Raw genomic sequence first — 15,451 nt, 5'->3', positions numbered from 1 at the left:
TTATTTTTTTCTCTTCTTTTCCAAGGAATGTAGCTTATTAACTTCACAGAAGACTTTGGTCAGTATGTTTTTTTTAAAACTTTATGTATTTCTCTGAATACTTTTATTCACGAGAGTAATTGAAAACAAAGTCAGTACATCTTCCTAAAGTTAACAAAGAGAATAAACAGCTTGACGGTTACTGTTAGCGATTTACTCTGATTGCTATGCAAATTCTAAAACTGTTACCACAGTCAGAAACTATTCTTAGAGTTTATGGAAATTTTAATTTACACATCTAAATCTTGATGCTTAATGTCAAGTTCCTATTCCACTGGCTCGCTGACTGTTGCTGTGGTTGAGTAAGAAAAGGGGCTGAGGACAGTATTGATGGAGTAATGTCGATAACCAACATCGTTAGCTGTGAACACCACCTGGAAAAAGAAACAATAAAGTATACTTTCAGGTATCTGAACAGTTTTGCTGTGCTTATGAAGTCCTAAACATTGAGAAACAGAATTAAACAGTATTATAGCCAATATCTTCAGTCTAAAATATAAAGCAATGCATTTTTTTTATCCTAGTTGAGTTTCTAGTAGATGCAGAAGGACTGCATTAGTCCTTTGGCCATGACAAATGACCTTATGTAGGAGAGTTATTCACAATAGCCCTTTTAACATCTCCTCCACCAGTTCATCTCCTGTTCTTTGATTCCTCCTTCTAGATTAGTAGATTATTTTATATTGAGAGAAAATAAGCGTTAGAGAATGTAAACATTTAAAATAATTCATTAACACTGTGATGTTTGTGCTCCTTTCAACATTAATTGAAAAGAATACATATGAAGATGGAAACAACCGGTAATAAAAATTCATACCTATTATTCAAAGTGAACTGAAGGAAATGTGATCCCTACAAAGATTTATTCTTAGGAAAGGTAGCTCTTTCACTCTATTAAATTTATGTCTATGTTCCAGACTGGAAATTAACATTATCTTGATGTATAATCAGTTCTCTTGTGTGTTATAAATCTTGCATCTTATCTCTTTTATTTCTGTTATCCCAGAAAGCAAGATTGTCCAGCATTAGCATTCATTGTCATCTAGAATAAGAATGTTATCTCTTGATCTGGGTGCTTGTTACCTTTTCTCCAAAGAGATATGGAGTAGCTGATTGAGCAGCAATTGCAAACTGTACAGCTGTTGGTGCTTACCAATCTGTCACAGTCCAGCAAACAGCTAATACAGATCTGCTGTTGTTACTGCAGTGTAGCAACATGTGAAGGAGCTGATACTATGAAGGGGAAGAGGACTGTCTCCAAGGAGTCCCAAACACTGGAGCTGGTTGATACCTGGTTTGGACCACTCTTATCTAACCAGTTTATTTGTCCCATGCAGCATTCAGTTGTAAATTGAGGATCCAAGCATCCAGAAAACAGTTCACACTTTGATTTATTTAGAAATATAAACTTTATATGCACCTGTACAAATATTGGATCCAAAAGGCAGAAAAATCCTTTTCCCAGTAGACTTAGTCTACCTATTTCTCTCTCAGGTGTCTGGCCTGAGAAAGAATCATAGGCTTCAGCAGAAGCAGAAGAATGGGAAACCTTTGTAAGTAATGCATCTAAGAGCTCACTGAGAGTAATGGGGAAGCTGGTAACTATGTTTTGTCATGAGCATGTTGTCAGAATATTTTGAGACTGCAAATTTTAAGTGTTAATGCTAAAATATTTTAAAGTGAAAAGTTCAACATGTGTAATTATTAATCAAATCCTAGACATATAAGGTATCTTTATTCTTTGCAACTAACATATAGAATAACATTAATACTTACATCAGCATGTTGGTGGAAGGGATTCAAGCCCAGTTTCTTCCAGTAAGAGGCTGTATCAAGCTCTATCTTATACATCCCTGTTACAAATTGCTCTTTAGTTGTAAGCTCTTGAAGCTCTCCGTTTTCATTGGTTTGTCTGTGTGATGGCAGAAGAATGCGCTTGTATATTTTGATTAAAAGCCCAATAAAAAATTCAGCTTTCAGCAACTGAACATAAATGATGTCGTGTAGCTTAAGTAATGTCACGAATACCTCCTTTGATCCCGAATGACTTATGTCCATCTGCATTATGCATATCTTACAGATCTTATCTTGGCATTTACTGCTTCCACAATCAAAACAGTGGGTGGCTGCCTGCCATGTTGCTACTCTGCATGGTTTAGGGATGAGCCAAGTGTTGGCATAGTTGTTCGTAGGCTTTTGGCAGTGTCTTGGAGTTAATTAAATGAACTCACTCACAGGGAAAACTTCGATGCTGTAAGCAATGTAAAAGCTCTGTGATGCATTTAACTATGTGAGCGAGTAGGGTCAACTCTTGATTTTTCCATAGCTGTTTTTTTATTTACGTATGTTGAGTTGTTTTATCAATATAAATATTTCTCACAGTCAGCAATTTTAAATTTGAAATCCATTGGAAGTGATTCTAGGTCAGCCAACAGTATAATCTTACAGAATTCCTCGGTGTCTTTGGTGATTAGTTGTTTTTCTATCCTCAAAAAACAGATGTTATTGGAATTAAAGGTGCTATTGGTGCTATCCAAGGGCATAGAACTGGCGTGAAACTGTAGACCTTGGAACACTGGCCAAACCGGGATACCAGAAACAATACTGAGTGCTGTCTCTCAAACATATATCTTGGCTGAAATCTATTTCTCTGACTTAAGTTATATGAAATTAGGTTTTTCACTGAGTAGGTTATTCACAAATAACTGCTGTTACTGCCTGCTTTGAGTAGTCACAAACCACTATATTGTCTTCCAGCTGCCAAAACTTTTATTCAACTTGCATGCAGAAAAAAAGTAAAGATTGGAATGGTACTTGTGCCATTGCCCGCTACACTTATATTTTGTACTTTAATGTAGCTTATAACTATGAAGTCATTTGCTACTTGTGCGATGCTTTTTAGTCAGTTGACAGATTTTTTTAACCATTCAAATATATTTTTCCTTTGTCGTGGCTTGATTATTTTTAAAGAAGTGTTTAATAAGCTTTCTCAGGTAAAACCAAACATGTATTTAATTGAGAACAGTTATTTTTGAAACCCTTCCTAATTTCCATTATTTATAAACTAACAGGACTGGAGAGGTTGATTTAGTATTATCACAGCTTTCATACACCTCATCTTACAGTTACTTTGTTCAACATGAAGTGTGTTTTAAGGCTGTGATTAACATCCAGCTGTTCAGCCCTGTATCTTTAATGAGCTTCATTTCATATCATATGCTTTTAAGTAAGAATTACTTTTGAGTTTTTGAAGTGTTAGTATATATTAAAATTGATCTGAAAAACCCGTCCATATTTGAAATTATATAATGATATTTTTAAAAGACATGCCAATGCTGAAGTATCTGGAAGACCGTTTTATCTTATGTTTAGACATCAATGCTCTTCTGGGGAAGGTGGTCCCAACACTTTCTCATTTTGGCTGATAACTTTTCCTCAAAATAAAGGAGGCTATCAATTATTATGTGGTATACATTTAAAACAATTGTGTGTTTTATTTTTAAAGCTGTACTGTTGTAGCAAATGAAACCCATTTGAAAAAAGGAAAAAAACAAACAATAAAGGTAGAATTTTCAGAGTCTTTGTTTCAAACTAAAAGAGTCTGTCTGGCTCCTCTGGTAATAGTGCAGCGCTTCATTGGTGGATATTGAAAAGAAATATGACCCTTTGTAATAAAATTATGTTATAAAACTATTTTGGTAGTTGAAACTGTAGTACTGTTAAAAGACAACCTGCAACAAATAAAATGTAATTAATTCAGTAGTGTGTCTTCTCTCTGATTTAAAAAAAAGAAGACGTTTGTTAGAAAGTAAGCAACCTTTTTTTTTTTTCAACTCTTGGCTTTCCCATTGCCTTTCCCTTCTCTCACTTCATACTTTAGTATGACTTACTTTGAATTTAACAGTTCCCAAGATCCATCTGCAGCTGCTTTATATAATTTAACTGGAACATTTGGAGCTGGACTTCCTCGGACTGAATCCAGAATTTTTACAACAAGAGGATGCTTGGAATCAGAAGAGTCCTTCAGGTAGGGAGAGAGAATTGTTTATGTTGTAAGAAAGGTAAGTGGTGGGGCATAATAAAGCAGTAAGGAGTCTTATACTTTAGCTTTACTGAATATATAGTCTTTTCCTCAACAAGATTACAGTGTACTCAGAAATACAGCCTGAAGGTTACTCAAGGCTGGACACAGTGGAACCAGGGAGGAGGATATCAGCAGCTGTAGGGAGTCAAGTAGTCATGTGCAATATAGAGACGCCGCGACTGTGTGTGAAAATGCCTTTTTGTTTTCCCTTTGGGATGGCTCACGTACACATCATTCCCAGCATAATTTTTAATTAAATTGTGGCCCGAACACAAAATAATTGAATTATCAAAAGTAGCAGGAATGTTTAAAAATCGGGTAATTTTTCCCTTGTTTTGGAGTGGTGATTTGAGCAAAACTTTCTGAATTTGATGGCTTCTGATGTAGTCTTATACTGAAGAATTATCTTAATTCAGCTGTGAACTTGACAACTACCATATACTGAATCTTTTCTAATACCTTTTTGGACCAGATTTTTCATCCCCAGGCAGCTATGCATGGGTAGAAGAGAAAAACTTTTCCTCAGACATGGGATAGTAATAGTTTCCCTCCAATTGCATTCATCACAAGGCATGGTGTTTATGCATAAGGTTTTACATTCTCAAAAGGAAAGTTGAATCAAGGCTTTAACTTTCCATTATCTAATTCTATAAGTGAAAAGTGAGAAAATAGAGCTATGTAGAAGGTGCTAATCAGAGATCAGCTCAAAATAGAAATCACTGATCTCTACTTAATCATTGGAAATGAATCATGATGTAGATGGCAAAAACTGAGCCCTCTCATTCATCGCCTCTTTCATTCTAACGTACTGAATATATCATAAGCCAGGAACCCTACACTGTGTCAGACAAGTGTATCAGCATGTATCTATACCACCACCCATATGAGAGAGAGAGAGAGAGAGAGAGAGTCTGCTTCAATGAGTGTTGAGATCCCTCCTTGCCTGCATGGTAGCAGTGAGGGAAAGAACTAGGAAATACATTATTCCAGCATGGATCCCTCTCAGCCAATGTGGCTAAAACTAAAGAGGGAGGAAATGCTGGTACAACAGAGAATGCTAGGACTGCAAGAACTTGCCAGAACTGCCTTGAAATCCCTCACAACCTTGTTCATTGTGTTATAAGGGTTATAGTTGTTTTTTTGAGAAGCCCAAGGCTTTTGTGTAGTGACTATGGTATTTTTTTCCCTTTCTTTTCTAACATGTTTTTTCATGTAGTTGCTGAGTCTGATAGAAAGTGCTGCTTCTCTAATCAGAACGCTCTCTGTTGAGAAGGAGAAAGAAGGACCAGAAAAAGTGCAGTAAGAGAGAACTAAAGTCAGTAATACCACAGAATCAAAATAATTGCAGTAAAATGGAATATTCTATTTTTCACTTATACTAATTGTAGTATCTAAGAGAAAAGGCACAAGGAAAAAAAAAAAGGCTGGGACTACATCAGTATGAAGGACTTCAACTTCAGTCCTCAGGCACTTACCTGTGGCGCAGCTTCAGAGAAAAATGCCAGGCCAGCTAAGAAAACAAGAAACACAGAGTGAAAAGCCATTGTGGCTATCACTAGGAAGACTCAGTGGCAGCAAGTAAAAACTGATGAGATCTGTGATTTTTATATCAAGGCCTCTAGACTAAGGCTGCTTATCAATAAAAAAAAAAGCATATGACTTTGAACATACTGATTCTTACTATTTACTTAGTAAATAATGAGAAAATAAGTAACCCATACAAACATGAACCTTATCTGTGAAAATACATCTCTTCAATTAATGCCTGTGGGAACAGTGAATATTGCCTAGCTTAACTGCAGCAATCTGTTTTCTTGAAGCAATGTCTATTCTGTTTTGTTTCTCCTCTTGTTGAACAGTAGTTACAATAGTGCTGTTGAAATCTCATAAAGTTAAGAAAAATAGAATTTTCTTGTTAACTCAAAATTTCTGTTTCATTGGGAATTCCTCTGTGGTTATAGTGTGACATGATCAACTTATTCGTGTTTATCTATTAAGCAATTTCTATGTGGTAAATATATACCATGTGACCTATCTAGTTTTCTGTTTTTTCCCATGGAGGAAAAATACTATGTTTGGTTTCTAGCACGATAATTAGATACTTACATACCCATTTCTGGAGCACAGCTAGACAGCATTTTAAGTTCTGTTACTTTAGTTATTCCTTACATTCCATACAACTTAAGAACTTTACCTGTTCAATTGCAAGTCAGCCTCCACCAGAAAGTCTCTTTTTAATTTTAGGTAAATATTATTTCCAGAAATGAGATTGTTTTTACACTTGTGGATATCTACACGCACAGTAAGGACAGTAACTTTTTTAGGAATATATTTACATTTTGTTCAGAAGGCTGGTCACAGTCCATTGCAAATCAAACCTACTAGTTTTCAAGCTTTAGGAATTGCAGAATCTCATGAAATGGCATTCATGCTTTAAGATGGGTGCTGTTTTGAAATTGTTTGCACTGTCTGCTAGAATTGTGTAACTGTGGTAGAGTCCAGAAATCAGGGAGAAAAGTAATCAAATAGTGAAATGTTAAAGGCTTTTGTAACCTTGTGAATTCTCTTGGTATAGAGTCATCCCAGCAGGCTCCTATGTAGAGATTAGCTCCAAGGTCAGTAGCAGATTAGTACTGATAGTTTTTGAATGGCTGAGTTCAATAGTGTAATATGTTATTTCTGTAATCCCATTAAACAACAATTCTCTGCTTCTGGATATTGTAAATACAATCAGCTATCATTCTACAGAAATTACTGCTAGAGCCTTCAAATGTTTGGGTCCATTTATCAACAACATTATTTGAATCACAGTCTTTCTACAATTTACCTTGTCCTTCTTCCAAAAATTAGAAGAGACTATTAAGGTAATTCCATTTTAGGAATGTGCTTTTTTTATGGACAGAAATTTGACTTATTAGTGGTAGACAACTGTATTAAAGAGCAGAGCTGTTTACATTGATGAATTATCAATTCATTATACAATTATAATGAAATTATTTTAGAACTTCCCAGATTCAGTGACCAGCAATCTTTCCTCTTCAAATCAATGAAGTTTGCCTTGAAATTTTAAGTAAAGCTACACAGATTTTAGCTCAGCTCTCTACATCTGTATATTTTGAGACTCTTTCTATATTGTTTGTGTTGCTGCTTGGTATTCAGAATTTCTCCTGTTTACCCTGTGACCTAGTTGACAGTGGGACCATATCTTCTGTGTGTAAACCAAACAACATGAATGAGTTTCCTGTTTTCAGTGCGTTTGCCTGATAGATAGCAGAACTCTAACCTTACTTCGAGCCAATGCATTTGCTAAGATTTTTTTTTAAGACAATGAGGGAAGATAACAGAACCAAATCAAGTGTTAATTTACTTCCCTGTGCCACACACTGTTTCCAGATGTCCTTTGTACTTGAGCACAAATCATAATACTTTATAATATAATAAAACTTCACCAATAGAATCAAAACTGTTTTAAAGAAGTTACATTTTATTGACTTGTCTGAATTTTTGCCAGGTTACAAAATGCAAAACAAAAACAAAAACAACTAATGTAGCAAAAGGATATGCATTAGGAATAGGAAAAACCTTCCTCCTAAAAACCTATAATAGTCCTAGCAGAGAAGGGTATTTGTCTAATGACAGTATGTGTTTATTCCTGGGGATCACTGACAACGGCAGTTGTTGAGTAAGAGAAAGGACTGAGGAGAGCAGCGATGGTATAATGGCGGTGGCCAGAATCATTAGCAGTGAACACCACCTGGAAAAGAAAAAACTTGCAATCATGAGGAACAACATGTATTCAAATCTACCTTAACATTTAAAATTAGGAAGCATACTCTAGTTGCTGTGAACTGCTTTGCCAGTTCTGTTCAGTGGTTTCACCCTTGCAAAGTGTAATACTCACTACTACTTTGTAAAACTGAAGATTGAGAAATTAGTGGGACTTGCCCTCAAGTCCCCAGAGGGCTTCAGCTGTAGTGAAGCTCAGTAGAGACACCTAGTACCTGAATCAGGCATGCGCGTTCCAGTTTGTGATTCGGTGTAGGAGGATGAGAAGGTGGTAACTCAACCAACCACTAAAAAAAACTGAGGTGAAACACTCTAACTTAAATACAACAACTGTGTCCAAACAAGACAGGCAGTGGTGATGAGTCAGTTCTTAATGCAAGAACTGAGTCACTAGACATGCAAGGCAAGAGCAGAAAGACCCTTGTCTGAAAAGAATTCATATTTGCTGCTCTCCCAGTTACTTCCCAGAAGTTGGAATACCCAGCTCCCAGGAAAGTGCCATCAACTGTGTTAAGCTCCCACTTTCTTTGACTTTCTTTAGTCTAATACTTGAACTACTTTTGGAACCATGGTGTACGTCCTACATATGAGGACTAGAGAGTTCCCTCCTACGTCCATCCTAGTCCTGCCAGTCTCTAAACTGATGAAGCATGAAGACCGTGGGCTACAGTTACCATTTACTCATTTGTTAAACTTTGCCCACTTCTCAGGACAGTGAAGTGACTTACAGAGTTACAGAACTGCAGAAACACCAAGGTTGGGAAAGACCTCTAAGATCATCCAGTCCAACCATCCACCTACCATCAATATCTACCTACTAAACCATGTCTCTCAGTACAACATCTAAACATTTCTCCAGGAATCGTGACCCAACCACCTTCCTGGGCAGCCCATTCCAGCACCTGACCACTCTCTTGGAGAAGAAGAATTTCCTAATGTCCAACCTGAATCTCCCCTGGTGCAACTTGAGGCCATTCCCTCTAGTCCTATCGCTATTACACGGGAGAAGAGGCCAACTCTCACCCCACCACAACCTCCCTTAAGGTAGTTGTAGACAGCTATAAGGTCTCCCCTGAGCCTCCTCTTCTCCAGGCTGAACAATCTCAGCTCCCTCAGCCGCTCCTCATAAGGGCTTCATTGCCCTTCTCTGAACATGCTCCAGCACCTCAGTGTCTTTCTTGTAGTGAAGGCCCCAAAACTGAATGCAGTTCTCGAGATGTGGCCTCACCAGGGCTCAATACAGAGGGATGATCACTTCCCTGCTCTTGCTGGCAACACTGTTTATGATACAAGCCAGGATGCCATTGGCCTTTTTGGCCACCTGGGCACACTGCTGGCTCATGTTCAGCTGAGCACCAACCAATACCCCCAGGACCATTTCCTCTACCCTGTCTTCTAGCCACTCTGCCCCAAGCCTGTAGCGTTGCCTGGGATTGTTGTGGCCATAGTGCAGGATCTGTCACTTGGTCTTGTTAAACTTCATCCCATTGGCCTCAGCCCAGCAATCCAGCCTGTCCAGATCAACCAGGGCTGCCCAGGGAGGTGGTGACTTAACCCATTCCAGTGCCTGACCACTCTTCTGGAGACAAAACGTTTCCTAATATCCAACTTGAATCTTCCCTGGCATGACTTGAAGCCGTTTCTTCTAGTCCTGTTGCTAGTTACATGGGGGAAGAGGCAAACATCCACCTTGTCATAACCTCCTTTCAGCTACACTACTACGTCAAAGGGAAGCATCCTCAACAACTTATCTGGTACAATCTCAACCATGCACCTTTAAGCACCTCTTGAGGTGAAGGTCTTAGGCCCCATCTCTATTTTCAGATATCCAAATGATTAGGGAATATTTTCAGAATTGTTTGTTTGACCTAGATGGCTCAACTTGCTCTTCAGGCTTCTATAGATTTGGGCTTTAGTAATTTGTTTCTGAATTGCAATTCAGCATGTTATACAAAGTAATTCTGTAGCTGTTCCAGAACACTGAATAGAATGTTCAAAGAAACTTAAGTGGCAGAGTAAGCCTCCAGAATGTAAACAATTTTTTTTTAGGAAGTACTGACTAAATATCATGGAAAAGAATGCACTAAGTCAATGTTGGGCTGAAAGAAAAGGGAGGCATGTGACATATTTAAACCACTGGGCTGAGTATGGAATTTGGATATCTGTGAAACTTTTTCTGTCCCAGTATGATTATTTTCCATCTTTTAACACCTCTTTTTTTTCTCTGTTGACTACTTCAGGACTGAGCATTACTTAAACACACACCAAAATGAACAATCTTTTCTTGTAATTACCAGTCATACTAGAATTCAAATGAGTGGTGTGATGGAACTCCCCTGACTAAAAAAAAGAGCTCATTTTCTATAAAAGGAGTCCTTCCAAGTCCCTATATTCCTTCAGCAAATATAACAGTAAATAGCATTCTTTTTTTCTTTTATTCTTTTTTCTTTTTTCCCTTTTTTTCTTTTTTCCCTTTTTTTCTTTTTTCCCTTTTTTCCTTTTTTCTTTTTTTTTTCCTTTTTTTTTTTCTTTTTTTGCACCATTTTTTCTCTTTTTTTTTCTATTTTTTTTTTCTGAATGCAAAAAGCTCTACTATGGAAGAGCTGTATCAGTTCATACTTAAAGGGAATTTGGATACTTCCTCTAGCCTAGCTGTCTGTATACTGCCATATTTAGACAATGTAATGTGACAATGATCTGTTTTACTTCTCTTTCAGTATCAAAGAACTGTATTTGTTGTGTCCAGCTGATACCACTACATGGTATATAGGTTACTAGGTGTGTTCTCAGATACTTACATCAGCATATTCATGGAATGGGGAAAGGCCGAGTCCCTTCCAGTAAGAACTGGTGTCGAACTCAACCCTGTATACTCCTTCTACAAACTGTTCTTCTGTTGTGAGCTCATGAATCTCACCATACTCTGTGGTTTTCCTGTAATGATAAAAAATCTACATAAATATTTTGTATTGTCATTTAAATGCTAGGCAGAAACAGTCAATGTTGAGTGTTAAATAGCACAGACGCTGCACAGCCAAATTTGACAGTGAATGCTTTCTAATCATGTGAAATAATTCCCTCCTGTGTATTTCCGTATTGCAGAACCTGTCACAGCTACCAACTTATTCATGTACATCACAAATAAAAGCTGTTTGGCTTCTTTTGGTCATTTTTGTTGCTATGGCAGGGTTATATTTAAGGCCCCTGTTTTCCTATCGCATTTAACTTGTACTGAGTGCTCTCTGGAACCAAATGTCAGTGGCTTAGGAAAAGGATTGTCATGATGAAAGGCAAGACGCCAAATCTCAAATTATAATTAGAGAAAAGAGCTTTTAGTGGAAAATGGTTTTATTCAGTAGATATTAGCACTGAGACTATAGATTTTACATCTAAGCACTGACAGATTTTTATGTGACCCTGAATGGTAATGTCTTGGAACAGCAATTTAGCATCACACATTTTGGTAATTTGAATTACAGTGCATTGGTCAAAGAGCAGGGACCGCTTCCACTGGATGTCATGTAAATGAGAAATAGGAATTTCCAGCTCAGAGAGGCTATTTATTCAGTTTGTAACAAAATACTGGGTGAAAGAAATCCAGAAGCAAAAGGAAATACAGCTGTTTTGCATAGTACAGTCTGAAAAAGACCAAGCTTTGTATGACAGCTGTTTAAACATTTGGCTACTGAGCTACTAAACCTCTTTTATGCCTCTCCTTTCATATTGTTCCCCCAATCTTCATATCTTATTTTACTTTTTCTACTAAAAATATTTATATAATATCACATTTCATAATCACTTGATGTATTTGAAGGAAAAGTTAAAACCTTGACATGAAGAACTACTGGGACTTGCCAAACCTATGGAAAGGAATAACTTTCTATAAAGAGGACAGAAGAGCAACAGGAGGAAGAGAAAGAGGGGAGAACACAGTGACCTACAGCTTCTTATCAGAGAAAGAAGCCATTGTGCTATCCCAGCTTTTCTTTCCCCGCCTCCTCTGTCTCAATTGTCTTCTTTGGTTAGTGATAGTGAATAACAAAAAGTCTACATTATGATCTTCTTAAAGTAAGAATTTAGAAAACACTATGGTAGTTCTCAGATTTTCTTAACATTCCAACTCTAGCATTTTGAAGATTGACCAAAGCATCACAGTACAAGTCCAGTACAGGTGAAATCAGCTGTATCCAGGGAAGACCAAACCTCCAGAGAAGCCAAGCCCTGGCTGAAACTTGGCTCCAGGCAGTTTGTGAATAAATTTTCTTTTAATTTAATTAGTACTTCCAGCCTTTATCTATCTTGCCTTAAGAAAAGGCAATAGGCAAAATGCTGAAGAATTCATTGGTGAGTACTCATTTGTCCTTGGACTTGTGAAATGGAATTGCTGAAATTCTGCAGAATTGTTTGAAGTGCAAGTTAGCAATTAAGGTATATCTTCTTAGAAGTTAGATAATTAAGATACAAACCAATTAAAAGCAAAAATGGTGTCTGACTGAAAGATGTTTGTTCAGGTAACAAAGTTTAGACACTGAATTTTAAAATGGAAAGCAAGACTATTCTTCACTACCAAGAGTTCATGGCACTTTTTTTTTTTTTAATTTTAGCTAATATGGGGTAGTCATTCAGTGCCAGTGGTCTCGCAAGCAAAACACTTAGGGCTACTGCTGCAGTGACATCCAGCAGGACAGTACGTGATTCAGATCCTGGATGGGGTTAGCACAAGGCAGAGGACTCGCTGCCTTTGGCCCTGGTAGCAAAACAGTTCAAGTCATTCCTTCTGAGCAGCACTTGTATTTCTGTCTGAGCATTTGTATTTATGTCAAATACGCTGTGACTTTTTTTTTCTTTGATGATTCACAGCCTAGGTCACATGAGAAATGTTTGATGAATGGAACTCTTGAACTCCATTGTAAGGTCCAGATTTCCTAAAACATGTGAGGAGTAAGAAGGTCAAAACTAATCATGGGAAGAGCGCATATAGAACACAGGTCACATGCCTTCCACGTCTCTGTGCCCTCTGGCCTTCCTCAGACAGTACCTCAACTGGACTTAAGCTTTTTGCGCATATTTTGGCCAGACTAATTTTGAAATAACCCTCTTAATAAAATCAACTGTTGTTATGGTAACTTCCTCCCTGGCTTTTAAATAGTAATTATCCACATCCATCAGCTGTGAGATGTGTTTGCTTAATTTCCTAAAACTTGTTAGAAAAACTGAGCAATGACAAGTAAACAAAAACAACCAAACCCCAACAAAAAACTTTTATGGACATCTGTACAAAAGGGAACTTTCACAGTACCTAGCAGATGCATGTGGAACTTCAGAATATTAACCTGACAGTTTTAGTAACAGATCGTGTTCCTTGATTGCATTCAGATTTTCAACATATTTATTACAGATAAACTCTGTTCTTCCAAAATAAGAACATTGAAATTACATGTGAAAAACTATTTCAAACAAGTGCTTTCAGCTAAAGTCAGTGGTGTCACTGATAGCAGCCTTGGTTGAGATGCGAGTCAAGAGAGAGGTCACAAATTTTACCTGCAATAAAAATGGTGGTTTAATGTTCCTTTATTGCTTTCCACTGGCAAAATGCTTCTTTCTTACCTATGGTTTATCTCATTTATTTATTTAAATAATTTAAATACATAATTTTTCTCAGATTTTCTCTGTGAAGTGTCGAAAGAACTTGGCTAAGAACCACCGCACGATTTGTCTCCTTGAGCTTCTTAAGAGCAGCCTTGAGAACTGAACAATACTGTTACATTCAGAATGTGACCATTTTTAACACTGATGTTGCTTTTATCTTATTATAGTGTAAATTCTATTTTTTATTACATATTCAAGACCAATTGCTGAAACGTGCAAAATAATCTGGATTTCCTAACAATAGTACAAATACTCATTCAGAACAAAACAATAACATTGTCTCCACTTCCCCTGAAAGCAACCCGTCAGTTTTTAGAGTTTCTCTGGCTTTCTCCTTGAAGTATATAAATCCATTCCAAGGGACATTTGTTCCTGTATTACCATTCAGTATTTGGGAATTAAGGTGTTTGTTTCTCCTCTTAACTTTCTCGTTCCCTGAATCTGATGGGTTTTAGACCAGAATTCATATGCTGTTAATGGTGATAGTGTGATGTGATAGAAAACTTAATCAAACAAAAAACATTACCAGAGCTCCATTCCCTTTATTTCTCTTTTGTTTACTCAAGGCACTCTGAAAAAATGTCTCGGTAAGACCACATAAATAACTTACCCAGCAGCAAAGTCCTGCCAGCTTCCATCTGCAGCCTTTTTAAAGACTTTAACAGCCACGTTAGCTGCAGGACTTCCTCTGACTGCATCCAGCACTTTCACCATGAGAGGGCATTTGGAATCAACAGAGCCATGGGAGACCTGGGGGAAAGCAGGAGAGGTTGTAAAGGAGCTGTTCACTAGATGTGCAAAAACCTTCTTTGAAAGAGTAGATGGATTCTTATTGCAGAATTAATGCTGACTTGAAAGGAAGTTCTTTGCCAAATGATGTTCAAAGCCAGTCCCCAAACTTTTGTTTTGTCCCCAGTACTTTCTTACAGAAGACCATCTTTGATGTTTACACAGATCACTTTATTTTACACACACACACACACATACACACACTATTTTATAACTATTTAGAGTTCCATGCAGTCCTGGAAAAAATATTATAGAAAATATACCATTTTAATGAGAACACAAATAATAAAGCAGTAAATTATTATAAGTGCAGGCAGAGTATGTTACCCTAGGCAACCAGCAAGAAATACCAACAACATCACTAAGAGTGATAGGATGTTGTTTCCTTAAACTTAGTCATGCTTTACAAATATTTTTATTTCTTTTGAGAAACACTTCTTTGGTGAAAAATCCATCTCTATTCTGAAGATATAGGATGTGAGTCATAAACTGACTGCAACAGAAAAATAAAAGGTCATATCTCCTATACCCCAGATCCTTTTGTAGTATCCTACAATAGGTAGGTAAATGGCGAAAGAAAAGCTATTTAAAAAATGGTAGTAAAATAACACTTCAGGACAGTCTAATGGTTGCAGAATTTCATGGTTGAGGAAGATGCTAGTCATCTAGAAAGCAGTGGTAATCATTCTTGTAACGATTGAGTTTGAATAATAATAATAAAAGACTCACCAGTGGTGCAGCTTCAGAGAGAAATACCAGTCCAGCTAAGAAAACAAGAAGAGTAGAGTGAAAGGCCATTCTGCTTGCTGCTAGTGAGTCGTGGTGCCAACAGCTAGGAGCTGATGAGATTTGGGATTTTATACCCAACCCTACAAGAAAACAGGCTGCTTATTGGGTGCCCATATGACTACAAATCTGCTGATTCTGATTATTTGCTTAGTAAACAGTCCAATCCTAGAGACAGTCCATGAATAATGCTGCCATTGCAGTCAATGGAAGAACCAGAGTAAAGAGAATAAGTAACGGACACAAACATGACCCTTGCCTGGGGAGATTAAACTTGTAGAAAGCCCTTCAAAAAATAATGTAAGCAACGTTTCTTTG

At 37.2% G+C, this 15,451-nt stretch overlaps 2 protein-coding genes across 3 annotated transcripts; both read right to left on the bottom strand.

Moving 5' to 3' along the window:
• On the bottom strand, positions 77 to 5,876 carry LOC110394045 (transthyretin-like). 2 transcript variants are annotated; one of them, XM_021387666.1, is made up of 4 exons: positions 5,593 to 5,876; positions 3,930 to 4,060; positions 1,816 to 1,951; positions 77 to 413 (listed from the first exon to the last, which is right to left on the bottom strand). In XM_021387666.1, exons 1-4 carry the CDS (start codon positions 5,665 to 5,667, stop codon positions 306 to 308), a joined length of 450 nt encoding a protein of 149 aa, XP_021243341.1. In that variant the 5' UTR covers positions 5,668 to 5,876; the 3' UTR covers positions 77 to 305. The 2 variants fall into 2 exon arrangements, with proteins under 2 accessions (XP_021243341.1, XP_021243342.1); XM_021387667.1 differs by having other exon boundaries at positions 5,599 to 5,876.
• On the bottom strand, positions 7,588 to 15,195 carry LOC110394340 (transthyretin). Its single transcript, XM_021388127.1, has 4 exons — positions 15,077 to 15,195; positions 14,169 to 14,308; positions 10,708 to 10,843; positions 7,588 to 7,877 (listed from the first exon to the last, which is right to left on the bottom strand). The coding sequence occupies exons 1-4, from the start codon at positions 15,143 to 15,145 to the stop codon at positions 7,770 to 7,772; spliced, it is 453 nt and encodes a 150-aa protein (XP_021243802.1). The 5' UTR covers positions 15,146 to 15,195; the 3' UTR covers positions 7,588 to 7,769.

The sequence above is a fragment of the Numida meleagris genome, chromosome 2, assembly GCF_002078875.1.
Source record: "Numida meleagris isolate 19003 breed g44 Domestic line chromosome 2, NumMel1.0, whole genome shotgun sequence".
Classification (NCBI taxonomy): domain Eukaryota; kingdom Metazoa; phylum Chordata; class Aves; order Galliformes; family Numididae; genus Numida; species Numida meleagris.
This window is presented reverse-complemented; position numbering and strand designations above follow the sequence as displayed.

Excerpts from the sequence above, each read along its gene's own strand:
- LOC110394045 (XM_021387666.1), bottom strand. The coding sequence starts at position 5,667 with ATGGCTTTTCACTCTGTGTTTCTTGTTTTCTTAGCTGGCCTGGCATTT. Across the intron at positions 1,952-3,929 it reads TGGGAACTGTTAAATTCAAA|ACAAACCAATGAAAACGGAG; the intron begins GTAAGTCATACT and ends GCCATCACACAG. Across the intron at positions 414-1,815 it reads CCTTCCACCAACATGCTGAT|GTGGTGTTCACAGCTAACGA; the intron begins GTAAGTATTAAT and ends TTCTTTTTCCAG.
- LOC110394340 (XM_021388127.1), bottom strand. The coding sequence starts at position 15,145 with ATGGCCTTTCACTCTACTCTTCTTGTTTTCTTAGCTGGACTGGTATTT. Across the intron at positions 14,309-15,076 it reads TCTCTGAAGCTGCACCACTG|GTCTCCCATGGCTCTGTTGA; the intron begins GTGAGTCTTTTA and ends GCTTTCCCCCAG. Across the intron at positions 7,878-10,707 it reads CATTCCATGAATATGCTGAT|GTGGTGTTCACTGCTAATGA; the intron begins GTAAGTATCTGA and ends TTTCTTTTCCAG.